The sequence below is a fragment of the Ranitomeya imitator genome, chromosome 5 (genome assembly GCF_032444005.1).
Source record: "Ranitomeya imitator isolate aRanImi1 chromosome 5, aRanImi1.pri, whole genome shotgun sequence".
NCBI lineage: Eukaryota > Metazoa > Chordata > Amphibia > Anura > Dendrobatidae > Ranitomeya > Ranitomeya imitator.
In genome coordinates this window covers 193481409-193504369 of record NC_091286.1, presented here as the reverse complement: position 1 = coordinate 193504369, position 22961 = coordinate 193481409, and the positions used below count along the sequence as shown (strand labels likewise).

The following is a 22961-nucleotide window of genomic DNA, read 5'->3' as shown; positions in this document are numbered from 1 at the left end:
TGAATTTTGTTTTCTTAAAAATACATTTGGTGAAGCTCTCTGAGCTCCAATTAATGCAACGATATTACACCCTGTGAGCCGGAAGCGGAGAAGAAACTACAGATGTGTCAGGTATAATCACACACAGATCTGCAGTGAGATCAGGAGACCAGAAAGCGGCCATTACATATCCACTGGTAACAATGGAAACCATTACAAATCACACCAGTAAAGTCCCCTTTAATTTAGCACAAGCTCTAGAGGCAGAGTCTTATGCAGATCAGTGTCCCCCCATAGATCTTAATAGCTCATTTAGATATAAGAAAAATGTGGATTGCTCTGGAAGAATTCACCTGTTTGTATTCATCAAGGTATCATTTTATTAAGCGTCTTATGACCAACAGGCCCACACAGACGGCTTAGGAGGGTTGATCCTACTGAGCGATCCCTTTTAACTATTACAACTGCAAGAAGTTAATGACTAATCACAAAACTGGTAGTGTTAAGTCAATCAAAAGCAAGAGAAGATTTCTAACATCTCATTACTATGGCTCATAAGGAAAATAATAAATATAAGCTGAAATACTTATTTTGAGTTGTGAAGATTTGCTTGAGGTTATTCAGCTTGGAACTTTTGAGACCGAAAAAGTCTAGTTTTCAACAAGTTTACCGCTTCAGGGTTGTTTTTTTTTTTTTTTTTTTTTTTTTTTTTAAACCTTTAGTCAAATGTTTCTATAGCTACTAAACTACAATTATAAGCATCTCATAAGGTTTTAAACTTGTATTAACATAAACTAAGTGTATGTAAAGATTCAATATTGATGGTGTTGACCTTCGTTTTTCAAAACTTCTGCAATTCTCCACGGCTTGCTTCATATCGTGGCAGAAGTCTTGAAAAACAAAAAGGTTAGAACTGTAAATTTTGAGTCTTTACATGAACTTTTATTAACCAAATGCATCAAGCTTAACTTCTGAAAGGTTTATAATTGTACTACAATAACCACAGAAACATTGCACTAACAGAGGTTAAAAAAAAAAAAAAAAAAAAAAAAACACACTAAGGGAGCAAACTTTGAAAAATAAATTTTGCGCTGGTCACAAATTTTGCAAACAGCAGTAAATACATTAGGGTGCAGATCCGTTTTGTCATAGCAGTGCACAAAGTCATGTAAGTTAGCCTCTTTAGCATATAATACTGGTATTACGAGTCATGCAAAATAGCATTCCATGAAATTCAGATACTTGTGGAGCTTTCTTTACCCATGATCGCTAACTTATATTTTCCTTTTTTTTTTTTTTTTTCTTTCTTTAAGTGCTGATATCTATGTGCTGGATTTCTTACAGGTTACAGCTTTGTGAGACAGGCTCATGAAATGCACAATGTGGTTCAACATGCAGTACAAACCTTTTAGAAAATTCACTAAAATCTGAAACAAGATCACACATTCTAAGGCCACTTCTGGCAGCTTTTGAAGAATACACTGGTCCAATTCCTTTCTTTGTGGTTCCCAAACTGTAATAAATAAAATTTATAATAAGAGTTTGTAATGCCTTTGTTTATAAATACATTGACCTGTAATTTTCTTTGAAGAGAACCAGTCACCAGTTTTTTAGTGTCCCAGCAAATACCTTTTTCTGCCGTGATACGTTTCACAAATTAATCTGGACTAGCCTCATGTAAATACAGCGTGGGACCAAATTAAATTGCATTTTTATGGTGCACATGGGGAATCAGGACACACTGAATATGCAATAAGCATTGAATAAAACAATCTTCTAAATACATATATTTCTAAATGAGCAATTGACATGGAATTCTCACCAGATATCGGTGACAAGACAACCCATCCAACACACGTAGGCAAAAGAAAAAAAAATCAAACCATGGATGATGTCCATAAATTTAGTTGCGTAATAATGAGAGGTTATACAGGGAAAAAATATTGAACACACTTACTGAAAAGTAACACTTTGTACAAAAGCCTTTGTTGGTGGTAACAGCTTCAAGACACCTCCTGTACAAAGAAACTAGTTGCATGCATTGCTCAGGTGAGATTTTGGCCCCTTGTTCCACACAAACACTTCAAATCCTGAAGGTTCTGTGGTTCTTCTAAACACAATGAGCTTTAGTTCTTTCCATAAATCTTCTATTGGATTCGGGTCAGGTGATTGGTTTCAGAGAACGAAAATAAAGCTGCTAGAATGCCCGAGCCAATTGACAGCTTTCTTGGCTGCGTTTGGGATCATTGTCTTGCTGAAATGTAAAACCCTGTTTCATCTGCATTATCCTGGTAGATGGTAGCAGATTTTTATGAGGAATGTCTCCGTACTTTTGGCCATTTCACCTTTCCTTCAATCACGAAGTTTGCCAGTGACGTATGCTGAAAAACAACTGCACACCATGTTCCCATATACGAACTTCACTGTTGGTATGGTGTCTTGGGGGTGCCTTTTGGCCCCCAATCATGGTGTGTATTATGGCATGCAAAGAGTTCAATTTTGGTTTCATCGGAGTATATTCTGCCAGAGGGTTGTCTAACTATTGCGGAGCAAATTTAAAATGCGGTTGAACATGCTTTTTGTTAAGCATGGTGAGTGGCATACAGGGCATAGAGATTGAGTGCATTACTTTTTGTTTTCTTTGAAACAATTGTACCCTCTGACTCCAGGTATTTATGTAGCTCTCCACATGTGGTCATATTGGCTTCTGGAGAATTCATCTGATAATTATTTTCCCTTCTCTGTCCGAAATCTTGTGAGGAGCACCTGTTAGTGGTCTGTTTATGGTGAAATTATGTTCTTTCCACTTCTAGATTATGGCCAACAGTGCTCACTGGAACCTTGAGTAGTTTAGAAATTCTTCAGTAGCCATCTTCAGTAGCCAGCACTATATTTTGGAATATAGGTCGCAAAGGTCTTGAGAAAGCTTACTCGTTTTACCCATCTTGAGAGGTTTCTTGTGTGACACCTTGGTAATGAGACACCCTTTTATAGGCCATCAGTTGAACCAGATGATATCCATTACTAAATAGCAGGATTGCTTTCTAATTACAGTATATACTCGAGTATAAGCCGAGATTTTCAGCCCAAATTTTTGGGCTGAAAGTGCCCCTCTCGGCTTGTACTCGAGTCACGGTAGCGGTGGGGTCAGCAGGTGAGGGGGAAAGGGCGCTGAGGCATACTTACCTAGTCCCGGCGTTCCTGGCACTCCCCCTGCCGTCCAACGGTCTTCAGGTGCTGCAGCTCTTCCCCTGTTCAGCGGTCACGTGGGACCGCTCATTAGAGAAATGAATATGGACTCCACTCCCATAGTTATTAAGGTTGAAGGAAGACTATATGTCCATCTAGTTCAACCCATAGCCTAACCTAACATGTTGATCCAGAGGAAGGCAAAAAAACCCCATGTGCAAAGAGTAAGCTCCACATTGGGGAAAAAAATTCCTTCCCGACTCCACATACGGCAATCAGACTAGTTCCCTGGATCAACGCCCTATCAAGGAATCTAGTGTATATACCCTGTAACATTATACTTTTCCAGAAAGGTATCCAGTCCCCTCTTAAATGTTAGTAATGAATCACTCATTACAACATCATACGGCAGAGAGTTCCATAGTCTCACTGCTCTTACAGTAAAGAATCCGCGTCTGTTATTATGCTTAAACCTTTTCTCCTCCAACCGCAGAGGATGCCCCCTTGTCCCTGTTTCAGGTCTATGATTAAAAAGATCATCAGAAAGGTCTTTGTACTGTCCCCTCATATATTTATACATTAAAATAAGATCACCCCTTAGTCTTCGTTTTTCCAAACTAAATAGCCCCAAGTGTAATAACCTATCTTGGTATTGCAGACCCCCCAGTCCTCTAATAACCTTGGTCGCTCTTCTCTGCACCCGCTCCAGTTCAGCTATGTCTTTCTTAAACACCGGAGACCAGAACTGTGCACAGTATTCTAAGTGTGGTCGAACTAGTGACTTGTATAGAGGTAAAATTATGTTCTCCTCATGAGCATCTATGCCTCTTTTAATGCATCCCATTATTTTATTTGCCTTTGTAGCAGCTGCCTGACACTGGCCACTGAATTTAAGTTTGTCATCCACCCATACACCCAGGTCTTTTTCATTGACGGTTTTGCCCAGAGTTTTAGAATTAAGCACATAATTATACATCTTATTTCTTCTACCCAAGTGCATGACCTTACATTTATCCCCATTAAAGCTCATTTGCCATTTATCAGCCCAAGCTTCTAGTTTACATAAATCATCCTGTAATATAAAATTGTCCTCCTCTGTATTGATTACCCTGCAGAGTTTAGTGTCATCTGCAAATATTGAAATTCTACTCTGAATGCCCCCTACAAGGTCATTAATAAATATGTTAAAAAGAAGAGGGCCCAATACTGACCCCTGTGGCACCCCACTGCTAACCGCTACCCAGTCCGAGTGTGCTCCATTAATAACCACCCTTTGTTTCCTATCCCTGAGCCAGCTCTCAACCCACTTGCACATATTTTCCCCTATCCCCATTATTCTCATTTTATGTATCAACCTTTTGTGTGGCACCGTATCAAAAGCTTTTGAAAAGTCCATATACACTACATCCACTGGGTTCCCTTGGTCCAATCTGGAACTTACCTCTTCATAGAAACTGATCAAATTAGTCTGACATGAACGGTCCCTAGTAAACCCGTGCTGATACTGGGTCATGAGGTTATTCCTCTTCAGATACTCCAGTATAGCATCCCTTAGAATGCCCTCCAGTATTTTACCCACAGTAGAGGTTAAGCTTACTGGCCTATAATTTCCGAGTTCAGTTTTTGTCCCCTTTTTGAATATTGGCACCACATTTGCTATACGCCAGTCCTGTGGCACAGACCCTGTTATTATGGAGTCTTTAAAGATTAAAAATAATGGTCTATCAATGACTGTACTTAATTCCTGCAGTACTCGAGGGTGTATCCCATCCGGGTCCGGAGATTTGTCAATTTTAGTGATTTTTAGACGCCGCCGCACTTCCTGCTGGGTTAAGCAGGTGACATTTAATTGGGAATTTTTATCACTAGACATTTTGTCTGCCATGGGATTTTCTTGTGTAAATACTGATGAAAAAAAGTCATTTAGCATATTGGCTTTTTCCTCATCCTCATCCACCATCTCACCCAGACTATTTTTAAGGGGGCCAACACTATCATTTTTTAGTTTCTTACTATTTATGTAGTTAAAGAATATTTTAGGATTATTTTTACTCTCTCTGGCAATGAGTCTCTCTGTCTCAATCTTTGCTGCCTTGATTTGCTTTTTACAGAATTTATTTAATTTTCTGTATTTATTTAATGCCTCCTCACTACCTACTTCCTTTAATTCTCTAAATGCTTTCTTTTTGTCACTTATTGCGCCCCTTACAGCTCTATTTAGCCATATTGGTTTCCTCCTATTTCTAGTATGTTTATTCCCATACGGTATATACTGTGCACAGGTCCTATCCAGGATGCTAATAAACGTCTCCCATTTTCTTTGTGTATTTTTGTGTCTCAGGATATCGTCCCAGTTAATTGCACCAAGATCCTCTCTCATCCGTTGGAAATTTGCTCTCCTGAAGTTTAGTGTCCTTGTAACCCCTCTACTACACATCTTTTTAAAGGATACTTGAAAACTTATTATTTTGTGATCGCTATTTCCCAAGTGACCCCCAACCCTTATATTTGATATGCGGTCTGGCCTGTTGGTTAATATTAGGTCTAGCAGTGCCCCCCTTCTTGTTGGGTCCTGAACCAGTTGTGAAAGGTAATTGTCTCTCATAATTGTCAAAAACTGATTACCTTTGCTGGAACTGCAGGTTTCTATTCCCCAATCTATTTCAGGGTAGTTGAAGTCCCCCATAGTAATGACTTTTCCTTGAGTCGCAGCTTCATCTATTTGCTTTACGAGGATATTCTCCATTGCTTCCATTATTTTTGGAGATTTATAACAAACCCCTATCAGTAATTTATTATTTTTTCCCAGGGGTGGAGCCACATATTCATTTCTCTAATCAGCGGTAACGGTGACCGCTGATAGAGAAAGAAGCTGCGGCACCCGAAGACCAGCTGTGCGGGAGAAGGAGCGGGACGCCGGGAGCAGGTAAGTATCGCATAGTCACCTGTCCCCGTTCCACACTGTGCAGGTCAGAGGGCACGATGACGCATATAGTGTGCGCGCCGCCCTCTGCCTGATCAGTCAGTGCGGAGAGACACCGGAACGAAACGCCGGGAGCTGCAAGCAAGAGAGGGGCGTATGGCATTTTTTTTTTATTGCAGCATTATATATACCGGTAGCACAGCTTTATAAGGAGCATCTATGGGGCACAAATGAACGGTGCAGAGCACTATATGGCAGAGCTTTATAAGGAGCATCTATGGGGCACAAATGAACGGTGCAGAGCACTATATGGCAGAGCTTTATAAGGAGCATCTATGGGGAACAAATGAACGGTGCAGACCACTATATGGCAGAGCTTTATAAGGAGCATCTATGGGGCAATAATGAACAATATGGAGCATTATATATGGCACAGCTTTATATGGAGCATCTATGGGGCAATAATGAACAATATGGAGCATTATATATGGGACAGCTTTATATGGAGCATCTTATGGGGCAATAATGAACGGTATGGAGCATCTATTTTTATTTTTGAAATTCACCGGTAGCTGCTGCATTTTCCACCCTAGGCTTATACTCGAGTCAATAAGTTTTCCCAGTTTTTTGTGGCAAAAGTAGGGGGTCGGCTTCTACTCGGGTCGGCTTATGCTCGAGTGTATTTCAGCTGCGGTCTTGACTTTCCATGGCAATTTCCACCTCTTTCTTCATGTGTTCAATAATTTTTCCCTGTGTCATTTCTCATTATTACACCATTTATCAATTTATGGACTTCTATGGTTTGATTTCGTTGACTGTGGATTGGATGGTTTGTTATTGACATCTGGTGGGAATTTCATGCCAATAGCACCTTAAGTTAATAATAATATAATTACTTAGAAAATTTGTTAAGTGTTCAAATACTTATTTCACCAGCTGTATATGAGGCATGCTCACCTATTAGTAGTCCTGTGGATCCAGCCCAGGCTGCTCCAGAGGTCTACACCTGCTTAGGAAGGGATGACTGCTCTGTTCAGAAGTAATGGAGAGATATTGCAGTCAGGTGTCTAGAACAGTGCATCATCGAATGGTTCTCCGAAGACACGCTTTTCTTAAATTAGTTACAGGAGTCAAATGAGTATCAGAGAACCATGTTATAATGCGCAGTTTTAGTCAACTGGCTTGCTGCAGCCAATCACAGGTTTCAGCACCCTGTATATTCTGAACAGCGCAGACATCTTTCAGAACCAGCCAGGCCTCTAGAGTGACCTGGGCTACATCCACAGGCTTCTGCTAGGAGAGTAGCCAGTCTCGGTTTTTTTCCTTAGAAAGTACAAACATCCCTTAAAATTAGCACAGTTAGTGACAGTTAGAAGGCCGGGTAGAGGGAAGAGTGCCAGGGAGGCTAGTCTTGATCTGGTACACCCCAATAAGTTTGCCAAGTTGGCAGATGAGGGGGGGTGCCAGTACAGGGGTAGCACTGCTGCAGCAAGGCATGTCCTCTGAAAGCCAGAGGAGTGACTGCTCCAGTAAGGAGGGAAATAGGAGAGCAGTGCAGGCCAGACTGGTGCTGGTAGTGGGGGACTCAATTATTAGGGGAACAGATAGGGCAATCTGTCACAAAGACAGGGATCGTCGATCGGTGTGCTGCCTACCTGGCGCTCGAGTCCAACACATCGCTGATAGGGTTGACAGATTACTGGGAGGGGCTGGTGAGGACCCAGCGGTCATGGTGCACATTGGCACAAATGACAAAGTTAGAGGTAGGTGGAAGGTCCTTAAAGATGATTTCAGGGAATTAGGCCGCAAGCTGAAAGAAAGGACCTACAACGTGGTATTTTCCGAAATACTGCCTGTACCACGTGCCATGCCAGAGAGGCAACGGGAGATTAGGGAGGTTAATAAGTGGCTCAAGAATTGGTGTAGGAAGGAGGGGTTTGGGTTCCTGGAGAACTGGGCCGACTTCTCAGTTGGCTACAGGCTCTAAGCTAGGGACAGGCATGTACTACGGAGGACAGAGAATGAACTTCAATCCAATATTGCAGCCAGCATGCAGCTGGTGGGTAAGGAAAGGGTGAATCAAACACCCGAAAACCCCGCCTCTATGGCTGAAGATTGTTCCCTCCAAATTCAGGTGACAGAGTCCCTTTAAAAACTCCATAATAACAGGGTCTGTACCACAGGACTGGTGTATAGCAAATGTGGTGCCAATATTCAAAAAGGGGACAAAAACTGAACTCGGAAATTATAGGCCAGTAAGCTTAACCTCTACTGTGGGTAAAATCCTGGAGGGCATTCTAAGGGATGCTATACTGGAGTATCTGAAGAGGAATATCCTCATGACCCAGTATCAGCACGGGTTTACTAGGAACCGTTCCTGTCAGACTAATCTGATCAGCTTCTATGAAGAGGTAAGTTCCAGACTGGACCAAGGGAACCCAGTGGACGTAGTGTATATGGATTTTTCAAAAGCTTTTGATACGGTGCCACACTAAAAGTTGATAAATAAAATGGGGATAGGGGAGAATATGTGTAAGTGGGTTGAGAGCTGGCTCAGGGATAGGAAACAAAGGGTGGTTATTAATGGAGCACACTCGGACTGGGTAGCGGTTAGCAGTGGGGTACCACAGGGGTCAGTATTGGGCCCTCTTTTTAACATATTTTATTAATGACCTTGTAGGGGGCATTCAGAGCAGAATTTCAATATTTGCAGATGACACTAAACTCTGCAGGGTAATCAATACAGAGGAGGACAATTTTATATTACAGGATGATTTATGTAAACTAGAAGCTTGGGCTGATAAATGGCAAATGAACTTTAATGGGGATAAATGTAAGGTCATGCACTTGGGTAGAAGTAATAAGATGTATATTTATGTGCTTAATTCTAGAACTCTGGGCAAAACCATCAATGAAAAAGACCTGGGTGTATGGGTGGATGACAAACTCATTCAGTGGCCAGTGTCAAGCAGCTGCTACAAAGGCAAATAAAATAATGGGATGCATTAAAAGAGGCATAGATGCACATGAGGAGAATATAATTTTACCTCTATACAAGTCACTTGTTCGACCACACTTAGAATACTGTGCACAGTTCTGGTCTCCGGGGTATAAGAAAGACATAGCTGAACTGGAGCGGGTGCAGAGAACAGCGACCAAGGTTATTAGAGGACTGGGGGGTCTGCAATACCAAGATAGCCCCAAGTGTAATAACCTATTTAGTTTGGAAAAACGAAGGCCAAGGGGTGATCCTATTTTAATGTTAAAGTATACGAGGGGACAGTACAAAGACCTTTCTGATGATCTTTTTAATCATAGACCTGAGACAGGGACAAGGGGGCATCATCTACGTCTGGAGGAAAGAAGGTTTAAGCATAATAACAGACGCGGATTCTTTACTGTAAGAGCAGTGAGACTATGGAACTCTCTGCCGTATGATGTTGTAATGAGTGATTCATTACTAACATTTAAGAGGGGACTGGATGCCTTGCTTGAAAAGTATAATGTTACAGGTTATGTACACTAGATTCCTTGATAGGGCGTTGATCCAGGGAACTAGTCTGATTGCCGTATGTGGAGTCGGGAAGGAATTTTTTTCCCCAAGGTGGAGCTTACTTGCCACATGGGTTTTTTTTTTTGCCTTCCTCTGGATCAACATGTTAGGTTACCTTAATAGCTATGTTACTATGTAAATAATTCTGCATCTGCAAACTCCGTTAACCCCTTTGCGACATTGGCTATAATAGTACGCCCATGTCAGACTCCCCCTGTTTGGGGCGGGCTTTGGCGCAGAGCCAGCACCTTTCTGGGCACATGACAGCTGATCTATACAGCTGACATGTGCCCGCAACAGCTGCGGGTGGAATCGCAATCCACCTGCTGTGTTAACTAGTTAAATGCTACTGTCAAATCTCTGACAGTGGCTGTTGACTCGTGCTTACTGGAAGAGACGCTAATCCCGCCCATTGATGATGGCAGATCACCGATGGGTCGGCATGACAACCAAAGGTCTGCAGCAGACCTCTATGGTTGTCATTGCCAGATGGCTATGAGTGCCGCCCAGTGATCAGTGTTCATAGCAAGTGAGCATTTCTGCTACACACAGGTGATCTGAACATCGCCTGTGTGTAGCAGAGGCAAAGTATTGCAGCTTCTAGTCTCCCATCTAGTCTATTGATGTAAAAAACAAAAAAAAAAAAAGTTTTCAAAAATATTACAGAAAAAAATATATATAAATACATACTGTGTGTGTGTGTGTGTGTGTGTGTGTGTGTGTGTGTGTGTGTGTGTGTGTGTGTGTGTGTGTGTGTTCACCACAGCCATACGGCCTAAATTCTAAAAGAAAGAAATAAAAACAAACATGTTCAGAAGGTGTATAGTAAAAAAAAAAAAAAAAAAAAAAATGGTATCACTAAAAAGGTCAATGTCCTTCAAAGAATGCGGCCCCCAAAATTCTATTTTTTTCTATATGCGGCCCATATACTCAGCCGAGCTGGAGACCAAGATATAGATGTAAAACACTTCAGTAAGTTGACAAGTAAAATTAGAGCTAAAGTATGCTTTAGGATTTCTCAAAACATCATTCCTCCTTTGTAAAGTGTGGCAAGAGATGACTATAATGAGCATCCAGAGCACACTGTACAAAAAAACTGTTTATAGTGTCCTTACTTCTTTCCATCTTGTTCTTGTCTCTGCTGTTCTTGGATGCCATCAGCAGCTTGGTGAAAGTCAAAAACTATTTAAGATAAAAAAAAAAGAAAAAAAGGAATGTTACGTACAGAAAAAGTATATAAATAAATTAATTGCCTAAATCTTATTGTATAGTTGGGGACTTATGGTTATTCAATATACACTCCTCAGGACTAAAAATGTTACACCCTGAAGGAAAAAGTTGTGGAATTATTTAACGGCTTCCCAACCCGACTGTAGGTAAATGTCAGCGCTTTGTGTCTAATTTGTGCAGCCAAAGACAAATCACTGGGAAAGTTTGTTGTAGCAAACAACTTTCCTAGGCGATCTGTCTCATAAAACACTTTCTCCTCTATTCACCTGTCAGTGAGAGATCAGAGGAGAGACAATATCATATTTTGCTGGCAACAGCTGTGTCAGTCAGCGATCTTGTTATAAAGTTAAAAAGGGAAGAAAAAAAAACAAACAAAAAACAAAGCAGGTTAGGGTTGGGCTTGTTCTTCAATTGTTTTACCAATAAAGTTGATCAGTCACGTCAATTAGTTTATTGAATAGTATAGGTAATTAAACAATTTGAATATTATATATATATATATATATATTATATATATATATATATATATATATATATATATATATATTAAAATGGCCCATCCGCTTTATAGTGAAGAGGAGGCGTATGCCCTTTTATTTTCTGACAGTAAAGAAAGCGCATTATCAGAAGGCGATGTGGATTTTGAGGGCATTAGTAGCGGAGACAGTGATCGCTCATAAATGAGCAGTGATTCTGGTCCATCCTCACACACGAGGACCAGTACAACTGGAGGAGAAAATAGCGCTTCTGGAGAAATGTCTCCAAATCAGGGAACAATGCCCAGTAAGAGCAGTGATACTATGGAACTCTCTGCCGTATGATGTTGTAATGAGTGATTCATTACTAACATTTAAGAGGGGACTGGATGCCTTCTTGAAAAGTATAATGTTACAGGGTATATACACTAGATTCCTTGATAGGGCGTTGATCCAGGGAACTAGTCCGATTGCCGTATGTGGAGTCGGGAAGGAATTTTTTTCTCCCAATGTGGAGCTTACTCTTTGCCACATGGGTTTTTTTTACCTTCCTCTGGATCAACATGTTAGGTTAGACCAGTGTTCCCCAAATCCAGTCCTCAAGAGCCACCAACAGGTCATGTTTTCAGGATTTCCTTAGTATTGCACAAGTGATGGAATTGTTGCCTGTGAAGGTGATGCAATTATCACCTGTGCAATACTAAGGAAATCCTGAAAACATGATCTGTTGGTGGCTCTTGAGGACCGGACTTGGGGAACAATGGGTTAGGCTATGGGTTGAACAAGATGGACTTAAAGTCTTCCTTCAACCTTAATAACTATGTTACTAGCACTAGTGCTCGTGAATTCGCACACACCAATGTTCAAGTGGCTTTGCCTCTTGATGCAGCATTTCCCAGATGGGAGGCTTCGGATTCAGCTACTCCATTCACTCCTGATTTTAATGTCATTTCTGGTATAAATGTGGAAGCGGAAAATTTTGAACCAATTATTTTTTTTTAATTTATGACAGACAGCTTGCTAGAGCATATTGTCCTACAAAAAAATGTTTATGTCCCAATTCATCAGCCAGAATCCACGATCCTATTGTGCTAGATCAAATTTATGGACACAAACTAATGTCCCGGAAATGAAACTTTTTTTAAAAAAAAACACAATCTTTCAGTATTACTGGTACAACTGCCCTGTTCAAGCCACCCCTATGTTTTCTGCTGTTCTTCCTAGGACCTGTTATGAAATGCTCATTTTGGCACTTTAACGTTAATAGTCAATGACTGCCCAGAACTATATAAAATCAGACCCATCATCGAAGACTTGACAGAAAAAGTTCTTAAGGCTCTAAACCCCAACGCAAGACATTTCTATTGAGGAGTCGCTTGTAAATTTCAAAGGAAGACTGCACCTCAAGCAATTTATTCTGTCTAATATGGCAGGGTTCGGAATAAAGCTGTATAAAATGTGCGATAGTTCAACCGGATACACATCAGCTTTTCGCATTTATGAGGGCAAAGAGCCAACTAAACCCACCTGGATGCCCTACTTATCTTGGGACATTTGGAAGAATCGTGTGGGAGCTGATTGTAGCCTTTTTATAAAAAGGCTACGATCTGTATCTTGGCAATTATTACACCGGCATACCTTTATTTAAAAGTCTGGTTGAAAATAACAGGGGCACTTGTGGGACCATTTGCAAAAACCGTCAGGGGTTTCCACAATTATTGGTCAACGAAAAGTTCCAAACGGGTCTATCAGGGGCTGTATGCAATGGAGAGCTGCTTGCCCTCAAGAATAAGGATAAGAAAAATAATATTATCCTGAGCTCGATCCACACGGATGCCACAAGGGCCACTGCAGAACAGGGATCCACTACTACATAGCAAAAACCCATGTCAGTCATTGACTACACCAAATACATGGGGGAGGTGGACCTTCCAGACCAGATTCTACAGCCATACCAAGTATCAAGAAAATCATATACGGTATCTGTTATAAAAAGTTAGTCATTTCGTTGTTTTAGGTGGCCACACATACCGTATTTTTCGGACTATTAGTCACACTTTTTTCCTCCCAAAATTTGGAGGAAAATGAAGGGTGCGTCTTATTGTCCACATGTACCTGCTATGACTTTGGATGGGGAGGTGGGGGAAGAGGAAGTGGTGGAGCAGCAAGTCGATGGAGGCAGGAGACGGCTGCCGCAGCTGACAGCTGTGCCCGCTAATTAGAATGCAGCGTTTTGTACACCGTGAAAATACGCTGCATCCAAAGCGCCGTCATTTCCTGATCTTAGGTACGTACCAGAAGAGTGGAAGAGGAATGCACAGTGAGCAGCAGTAGATGAAGATTCCCTCCTCCTGTCGACTGACATGGGTGGTGGCTAGACGTAGTGCCTTGGACTAATGTAGAGCATTTACAACAGTTTTAGACGCAACCTACATTTCTTATTGTGGAAATCTTCTAACCTGGGGACTCTTTAAAAACAAAACTTTTATGCTGGGTTGCTATCTAATGGTCTACCCCATTTATAGGATTTCCTAGTGCTTGGTAAGTGAAAGGGACTGTCGGCACAAAATAGAAATAGATGCCACAAACAAACATGACTAGATCATTCTCTATCATCACTTCTAGTACAAGAAGATCTTCCTAACTTCCAAAAGAGATAACGTACCAATGTGTGCTCGATCAGAGATCGTTAGCCTGTTTTCCCAGCCGGCCAATCCTGAAGGAAACAAGAATATAATACAATAATGAAGTACATTCACCAATAGATCCATGTGGAACATACAAAATGTTTTTATCCTTTATAAGCACAGAACAATGGAAAAAAGTCATCCATCCAGACATACATGTTACTTTTGAAAGCCGCCGGGTTCAGAGCCGCACAGCTGACTAGTGGTACAGGCGGATCCCAGGCGGCTTCTAACTGCTAAGCTATTGACAAGCCTCTGCCTATGTGCATGTGGCTTTGGCAGCATGTATCAGCTGACAGGTTCCCTTTTAACCAATTGATAGCAACATCTCAAAACACCTGGGTTAGGGTCAAGTCTACCACATGTGTAAAAAGAAAAGGGAATGTTACAACAGTTTGGAAAGTGAGAAAAATCAATTAATGGGAGGAATGTTACCCCCATTCTGGTCAGATGTCAGACTCTAGCTTCTCAACAGTCTTCGGCTTTTGTTGTCAGTTTTGTTTCTTTTTTTATAATGCACCATGTGTTTTTTTTTCCCCCTTTCATTTTTACTGGTGAAAGGTCTGGACTGCAGTCGGCCAATTCATCACCGGATCTCTTCTTCTGTGAAGTCATGCTGTGCTGATGGGTGCAGTATGTTTAGCATCGTCCTGCTGAAATATGTAAGATCTTCCCTGAAATAGACGACATCTGGATGGGAGCACGAGTTGTTCTATAACCTCTGCATAATCAGCAATGACAGTGACTTTCCAGAGGTGTAAGCTGCTCATGCCATAGGCACGAATGCAGCCATTTAGGAGAGAGTATGTCACAATGTATTCTCAAGCCCATGTAGTGATTTGTACAGTTCGCATTGTCTCTTGGGCACATGGATTTCCCCACAGTCTCAGAATCTTTTGATGACATTCTTTACTATAGATCAAGGGTAGCCAAACTTTTTTCCTGCCAAGGGCCATTTGGATATTTACACCATCCTTCGGTGGCAGTACAAATTAGGAGCTGACTCTGCCCAAAGTACGTCCTTATGCTGGCATTGGCGTCAGGGTGCAGTCTTTCATGGCACGCACCTCAGCTTATGCAAGTGCTCACATTGCAAGAAGAAATTAATGGACTAGCGGCTGAGGCACTGCGGTCTCCGGGAATCTGCCTGGAGCCAGACAAAAGGTAAATGGCCTAGAGCCCGAGATTCCCCATACCTGCTGTTGCTGGTCGGATGCTCAAAGACTTTGCAATTTTACATTGAGGAAGATTTTTCTGAAATTATTCCAAAATGTTAGGCTTGTTTCAACACTAGCGTTCGGCAGGGCTGCGGATGGCAGCCTTCTTCCTCCGTTAAGCCCCGCCCACTGCCACACCTCTTCCTTCATCTCCTCCTACGGCTGCATGCATCCTGCGTACCCTATATTTAACATTGGGTGCGCAGGCCATGCGGATGTCTCCGCATGCCTCGTTTTGACGCTGCGCAGAGTCAAACACAACATGTTGCATTTTGTCGGCGCAGTGTCAAAACGAGGCATGCGGAGGCATTCCGCATACATCTGCATGGCTTGCATACCCAATGTTAAAGATAGAGTACGCAGGATGCATGCAGACGTAGGCGGAGATAAAGGAAGAGGTGCGAGACCCTAGCAGCTGAGGAAGTCTGCCGACCAGTTTTCCACGCCTGGTATATGCAATGCTGAGATTACTGAGTGGTTCCTTTCTGCCCATCAAAGAATGTGAGATACCTCGCACATGGCCATCCTGCTGAATTCGGATGGGGTGACCTGCAAGGAGATGATGAAACTGCAGTAGCGCTAGCCATATCGCTCAGATTTCCAGGACACTGATTGGAAGTTTCGATACCTGAGATGACCAACGGCCCTGAACAGTGTTGTAACGAAAAAACTGCTCCCCAGCCCAGGAGACTGGCATTGGTAGTCACCACTGGCCAAATGAACCGTTAAAAAGGACTTTCCATGGTTGAGGGAAGAACAATGTCCACCATCTGAGAGTCTGCCTGACCCGCAGGGATAGGCGGCATCGGCAGTTGAAGAACGGGTTCCTGTCCCAAGCCACTAGAAGAGCATGCTGTAGAGGATGGAGGTGCATCTGTGCAAAAGGAACCGTTTCCATTGCTGCCACCATTTTGCCCAGTACCCTCACCGCAAAGCGGTTGGAATGGGGGGGGGGGGGTTTGAGATGACTGAGAAAGTGAGCAGGCTCATTGCTGAAGGGCTAGGACCTTGTCTTGAAGGAGAATCACCAATCCTCGGGAGGTGTCCAGGGTCATGCCTAAAAAGGATATCTGCTGAGCTGGAACGGGGTAAGACTTGGCTAAAAGGTACCTTCACACTAAAAGGTACCTTCACACTAAGCGACGCTGCAGCGATACCGACAACGATGTTGATCGCTGCAGCATCGCTGTTTGGTCGCTGGAGAGCTGTCACACAGACAGCTCTCCAGCGACCAACGATGCCGGTAACCAGGGTAAACATCGGGTTACTAAGCGCAGGGCTGCGCTTAGTAACCTGATGTTTACCCTGGTTACCATCGTAAAAGTAAAAAAAACAAACACTACATACTTATCTTCAGCTGTCTGTCCCCAGCGCTCTGCTTTCCTGCACTGGCTGTGAGCACAGCGGCCGGAAAGCAGAGCGGTGACGTCACTGCTCTGCTTTCCGGCTGGCCGACGCTGACACAGGATGCAGGAGGAGTGCAGAGAAGCAGAGCGCCGGGGACAGACAGCTGAAGGTAAGTATGTAGTGTTTGTTTTTTTTTACTTTTACGATGGTAACCAGGGTAAACATCGGGTTACTAAGTGTGGCCCTGCGCTTAGTAACCCAATGTTTACCCTGGTTACCAGTGAAGACATCGCTGAATCGGCGTCACACACACACTGCGATGTCTGCAGGGAGTCCAGCGACGAAATAAAGTTCTGGACTTTCTGCAGTGACCAACGATCTCCCAGCAGGGGCCTGATCGCTGCTGCGTGTCAAACACAACGATATCGCTAGCCAGGACGCTGCAATGTCACGGATCGCTAGCGATATCGTTGTGAAGTTGTTTAGTGTGAAGGTACCTTAAGTTTATCGGCCAACCCAGATGAGAAAGTGTATAGCAAGTGATACGAATGTACTCCGTGGAGTCGTGGAAAGACATACCCTTGACCAGTAGGTCGTCCAGATAGGGTAGTACAACGATGCCCCAAGAGTGCAGGTTAGACATGATAGCCGCCATGACCTTTGTGAGGACCCTGGGAGCAGTAGCAAGGTCAAAGGGCAAGGCCACAAACTGAAAATGCTGTTCGTGAATGGCGAAACGCAGGAAATTTTGGTGGGGGGGGGGGAAAATCGGAATGTGCAGGTAAGCATCTCTAACAGACAGGTGCTAAAAACTCCCCTTTCTCCATTTTTATACAAATGGCCTTCAGCATCTGCAGCTCGCTCCACTATAGTTTATGAGAGTTGTGAAAAATCAGGCAGTAGGCACAAGCACACAACCTATTGTAGAGAGCCATGTCCATGTACAGTTGTGCTCAGAAGTTTAGATACCCCAGCAGAATTTTTGCTTTCTTGGCCTTTTTTTCAGAGAACATGAATGATAACACCTAAACTTTTTCTCCACTCATGGTTAGTGGTTGGGTGAAGTCATTTATTGTCAAATTACTGTGTTCTCTTTTTAAATCAATGACAAGCCAAAACATCCAAATGACCCTGATCAAAAGTTCACATACCCCATTTCTTAATACCATGTATTGCTCCCTCTAACATCAATGACAGCTTGAAGTCTTTTGTGGTAGTTGTGGATGAGGTTCTTTATTTTCTCAGATCGCAACGCTGCCCACTCTTCTTGGCAACCATGAGTGGAGACTGTATGACTTCTTCAGGGAATGTTCACAAAGGTGTTTTTTTTTTTTTAGGGAAGCGTATTTTACTGCAAAATCATCAATTAAAAATTGCTTCAAATACTCTGAATAAGCTTCCTATTGGTTTAATTGGAAAATGTTAAAAATGATCAGTACTGTGTGCACCACAGGAGCTTTTCCCATTATAATCAGTCAGAAACCAATTTGATGTGGGTTTAGGAACAGAATCTATTTCTAAACTCTTGTCAAAAAACATTTGAAGGTACCAGGAAAGTGCTGATGCATGTCACTTCTGCCTTCTATGGGACATTATACTTAACCCCAGGTCAGACATGAGGGCATAATCCACCAGGTGGTGACAGATTTTCCTACCTAGCGTGCCTCTTAGTGGCTTGGTGTTTACCAATGAGCGGTGTCCTCCATTGTTGCCAATGAGAAAAGAATATAAAATGCGTTACAATTTTAGGCTCTGTCCACTTCTGGATTGTGGCAACCAATTCTGACCAACTTTACAATGGAGCCTGTGATGAGGGCATATTTCTTACCAAAAAGTGCATGCTAGGATACAAAAATTATGCTTTGCAGATAAGGGCATTATATATACACACACACACAAACATATAATTAAACTAATGCAAATCAAAAGCAGAACAAATATTTGCTGGATAGATATTTAAAAGAAAAAAAAAAAACGTTTATTTACCTTGCCCTTTCTTCAGATTTTTTTCAGCTTCCTCAAATAAACCAGGTAAATGAATAACAACTCCATTACCTAAAAATTAAAGAAAAAAAAATACATAGAATTATGTCACAGCTCCACCCCAACCACTAACTTAATTAGTGTCAGAAGACACTATCCTTATTCCTCTCGGGGTTGATGTGATCGGGAAAGGAAAAAAAAAAAAAAAAAAAAAAAAAAGGGGGGTCCACTTTAATTAAGGTACCAAATTGTGTCTATTTAGATGTTTGCCTATCCCTGTGACTGCAGGAGACCTACAAAGATTAGAATGGATGTTCATTAAACCCTTAATTACCGCCAATACGCATTAAAATGGTGACCGCTAAGGGGCTTTATTCCCTCGTCATCATTTTAAAACAGCAATCGGGCATAAGGGTATAACGTCTCTCCCAGAGCCTGAAAATCTCCGGGGGGTTCTGAGACCCTGGAGAACACAAATCAGGGCCGGATTTTCTGATCCTCGATCACCGTGAGAAGGTGAGATGTGTAGTGTGCATCTAAAACCCAATGGTGATTCATAGAATTTTAGAACATTCAAGAAATTAATTTTTCTTATTTTTGGGGATAAAAATGTGAATTGCTTTAGGCACATTTTGCATTTTCAGAGGAGCAGCTGGAGAAACTAGACTCTACAATTAGCTATGCAGTCTCTACTGCTCAGGTTGGTACTCTATACGTTGTTGACATCAACGGTTTGGGCACATGGCAAAGAGCGGAATGACAGGAGCATTATTTGGACTTTTGGAGCACAATTGTTGCTACCGTAGACTACAGACACCATGTGACATTTGGAGAGTCTCAGATGCCAAAGCAGAAGAAACCCCCACGTGACCCTATTTTTTAACTACACCTCTTGACAAATTCATCTAAAAGGTGTAATGAGCATTTTAACCCACAGATTATACATGGAATTGTATAACAGTGGACAGAGAATGAAAAAAAAAAAATACATTTTTTGCTAAAATGTTGATTTTAATTTTAAGGGGTTAAGGGCTGATGCGAGAAAACAGACCCCATAATTTGTCGTGCAATTTTTCCCAAGTACACAGATATACCATATGTAAGGGAATACTACTTTTGAGACACAGCGCAAAGCTGAGAAGGAAAGAAGCGCCATGTCACTTTGGCAGGGCCCCTGAGGCGCCAGAACAGAAACCCCCATAAGTGGCTATCAGAAACGATATGCCTCAATAACTCAATTTCGAGTGCAGTGAGCATATTGACACCAAATGTGTGTCACAGAATTTTATAACATTGAGCTGTGCAAAAAAAAAAAAAAAAAACTACCACAAATACTTCAGTCACAGTTTTTACATTTTCACAAAGGGAAATTTCATAACTAGCCATAGAGAGACATTTTATCCAATTTCTTCCGAACATGACAATACTCCACATGAAGTTATACTATTTTGACACACTGCGGGGCCCGACAGAGAAGGCGAGCAATCTGCCTTTTCAAGCACAGCTTTTCCTAGAATAGCCTGCAGACTCCACTTGTCCCCAAGTGCCAGAACAGCAGAAACATCACATTGCTCACCGAAACAATCAGCACTTAACCATCATATAGCTTTAAATAAAAGCAATATTGGATTTCGCAGCATATTAATCAGTTATATTGTGGACAAACATTGGACACAGCGTATCCTCCACACTACATATTCGGTATTTAGTAATAACATGGACACAAGATAATTGTGCTACTCTCTGGGCAACACGCTATTTAAGTGGTTATTAATTAATGATGGAAGATACTTCTGTGGCTCTCTTGATAGAAGAGTCTGCAATATAACTGATTAATACTGCTTGTAATTAAAGCTATGTGATGAGAAGTGCCGATTGTTACAGTGAGTAACTCGGGTGAGGACACTGCGCTACAGTGGCTGGGACACGTCACTAATAGTGGACACCGCTGTGCTTGTGGCCAGTCACATTGCACTACGTCACTGATAGTTAGAAGCAATACTGGCAGATTAGAGGCTAATCATTTTTTTTTTTTTACTTTTCACTTGTAATACAAATTATCAAAATAAATGAGGGTATTCACCAAGTTGTATGGCCTCTTAGAGAGGGTTATGCAATGGGGTTCTCCCCTTCTGTTTTATTTTTGGGGGAGTCATTGCGCTTTTCCAGAGACTTTGTGCTACCAGTAACATGGACACCCCCTGTTATCTTAGTTAGCAGATAACAGATCTGAGTAGGGGACGTTATCTTTGTGGGCTGATTTGAAACTTTTATTGGTATCATTTTAAAAAGGTACATAACATTTTGGATTACTTTAAGGGTAAGTTCACACAGGGCGTTTTTGCTGCTTTCTTATACTTATTTTCAGCAGCTTTTTACAGTACCAGCAAAACCTATGAGATTTCGGAAATCTCATACACACATTGGGTTTTTGTTTGATCAGTATTTTGTGCTTTGCAGCATTTTTTTGCCATAGGGCATGTCACTTTCAGCGTTTTTCCAGCGTTTTGACAGCATTTTCCACCCACTGACTTGAATGGATGGTGAAAAAACACTGCAAATACGCAAGGTTGACTTTTCTTGCAGCGTATTTGCTGCAGAAAAGTCAAGGACAGCCGGATGTGAGGTCACACTCAGCTCTGCTACATCTAGATGGCAGGCTGAAAGCTGCGTCTATGCAGCCTGCCATCCAGCAGAGCGGACCCGATCCCCATTCACTTGAAGACAGAAGACAGTGGGGAGCGCTCAGCGGTGACCGGAGGTGTAAACTTCACCTCTGATCACTGGTGTCAGCTGATGGGACTACTGCTCCCATCATCTGACACCTACAGCCAGTAATTACAGTGAGGGCAGGAGCAGCGGATGGGAGTTTTCATCTGCCGCTCCTGCACTATAAATAATTAAAAAAAAAAAAAAAAAATGGCATGGGGTCCCCCCTAATTTTGATAACCAGCCAGACAAACTAACAGCTGGGGGCTGCAACCCCCAGCTGTCAGCATGGCTAGTTATCAAGAATAGAGGGGTCCTCACGCTTTTTTTTTTTCATTTAAATAATTAAAAACAGCATGGGGTGCCCCCATTTTTGACAACCAGCCTTGCTAAAGCTCACAGCTGGGGGCTGGTATTCTCAGGCTGATAAGGGGCCATTGATATAGTCCCCCAGCCTAAAAATAGCAGCCCGTAGCTGGCCAGAAACGCGCATCTATAATCATAGTGTAGCGACAACATGCTGGTGGTGAAATACAAGGACAGGTGGGATGCCATTTACTTGACTACAATACATGACGATAGTGGCACCCTCAACACTATACAAGGTGTAGGTGTGTAGGTGTCTGTGTGTAGGTGTGTGTGTATAGGTGTGTGTGTGTGTGTGTGTGTGTGTGTGTGTGTGTGTGTGTGTGTGTGTGCGCGCGTGTATGTATAGGTGTGCGTGTGTATGTATAGGTGTGCGCGTGTATGTATAGGTGTGCGTGTGTGTGTGCGTGTGCGTGTGCGTGTGTGTGTGTGTGTTTTGGCACCTCAGACATAGCGCACGAAAACAATTCTATTACAATCTACGCTCCAAAATTTCAATCCTTTCTTTTAGCGCTCAGCAGTGCGCCCCAACAGTAGTTTTCCACCGCATATGGAGTATTAGCTTACTCTGGAGAAATTTCAAAACAAATTTTGGGGTCAATTTTCTCCTACTACCTTTGTGAAAATGAAAACATTTGGGGCAAAAGCAACAATTTGTGGGAATTTTTTTTAAATTTTCACAGCTGGTGTTGTAAAATTCTGTGAAGCATCTGTGGGTTCAAGGTGCACACCACACGTTTAGATAAATTCCTTGAGGGGTCTAGTTTCCAAAATGAGGTCACTTGTGGGGGGCAGTTGCACTGTTTAGGCACAATCAGGGGCTCTGAAAACACTACATGGTGTCCACTATCAATTCCAAGTTTTGCTTTCCAAAAGTCAAATGATGCTCCTTCCCTTCCGAGCCCCGTCGTACACCCAAAGAGTAGTTCACCACATAAGGCGCATCTGTGTACTCTGGAGAAATTGCACAAAAACGAAAATGTATGGTTCAATTTATCCTGTTACCCTTGTGAAAAGGCGAAATTTGGGGCTAAAGCAACATTTTTATCACAACTTTCCAAACGCTATCCCCTATCCAATGGATAGTGGAAAAATTCTTAACTACAGTAGATACAACGTCTAACAGAAAGCAGTGCTTTTCAAACCTTGAGGCTGACCAAGTTAGTGAGGCACAACTGGCAACGCAATCTTCATAAAAGTGGATAAATGCTGAACAGATCTATTATGGCTACAAAAACGTTTAGTTTAGCAATATAACTTATTTTGTACTTATTTTACTGTTTTACTAGACTTGAGAGGCAC

General features: G+C 42.1%; 1 protein-coding gene across 1 annotated transcript in view; it reads right to left on the bottom strand.

The window, feature by feature from the left end:
- Nucleotides 1-22961, bottom strand: part of LOC138681694 (adenylosuccinate synthetase isozyme 2) — an 80355-nt gene that overhangs the window by 40296 nt on the left and 17098 nt on the right. Inside the window, exons 3-6 of the mRNA XM_069769456.1 lie at nucleotides 18588-18656; nucleotides 14016-14066; nucleotides 10760-10826; nucleotides 1385-1492 (exon numbers count right to left, since the gene is read on the bottom strand). Of these exons, the coding sequence (XP_069625557.1) occupies nucleotides 1385-1492; nucleotides 10760-10826; nucleotides 14016-14066; nucleotides 18588-18656 (295 nt within the window). The remainder of the gene's footprint in view (nucleotides 1-1384; nucleotides 1493-10759; nucleotides 10827-14015; nucleotides 14067-18587; nucleotides 18657-22961) is intronic.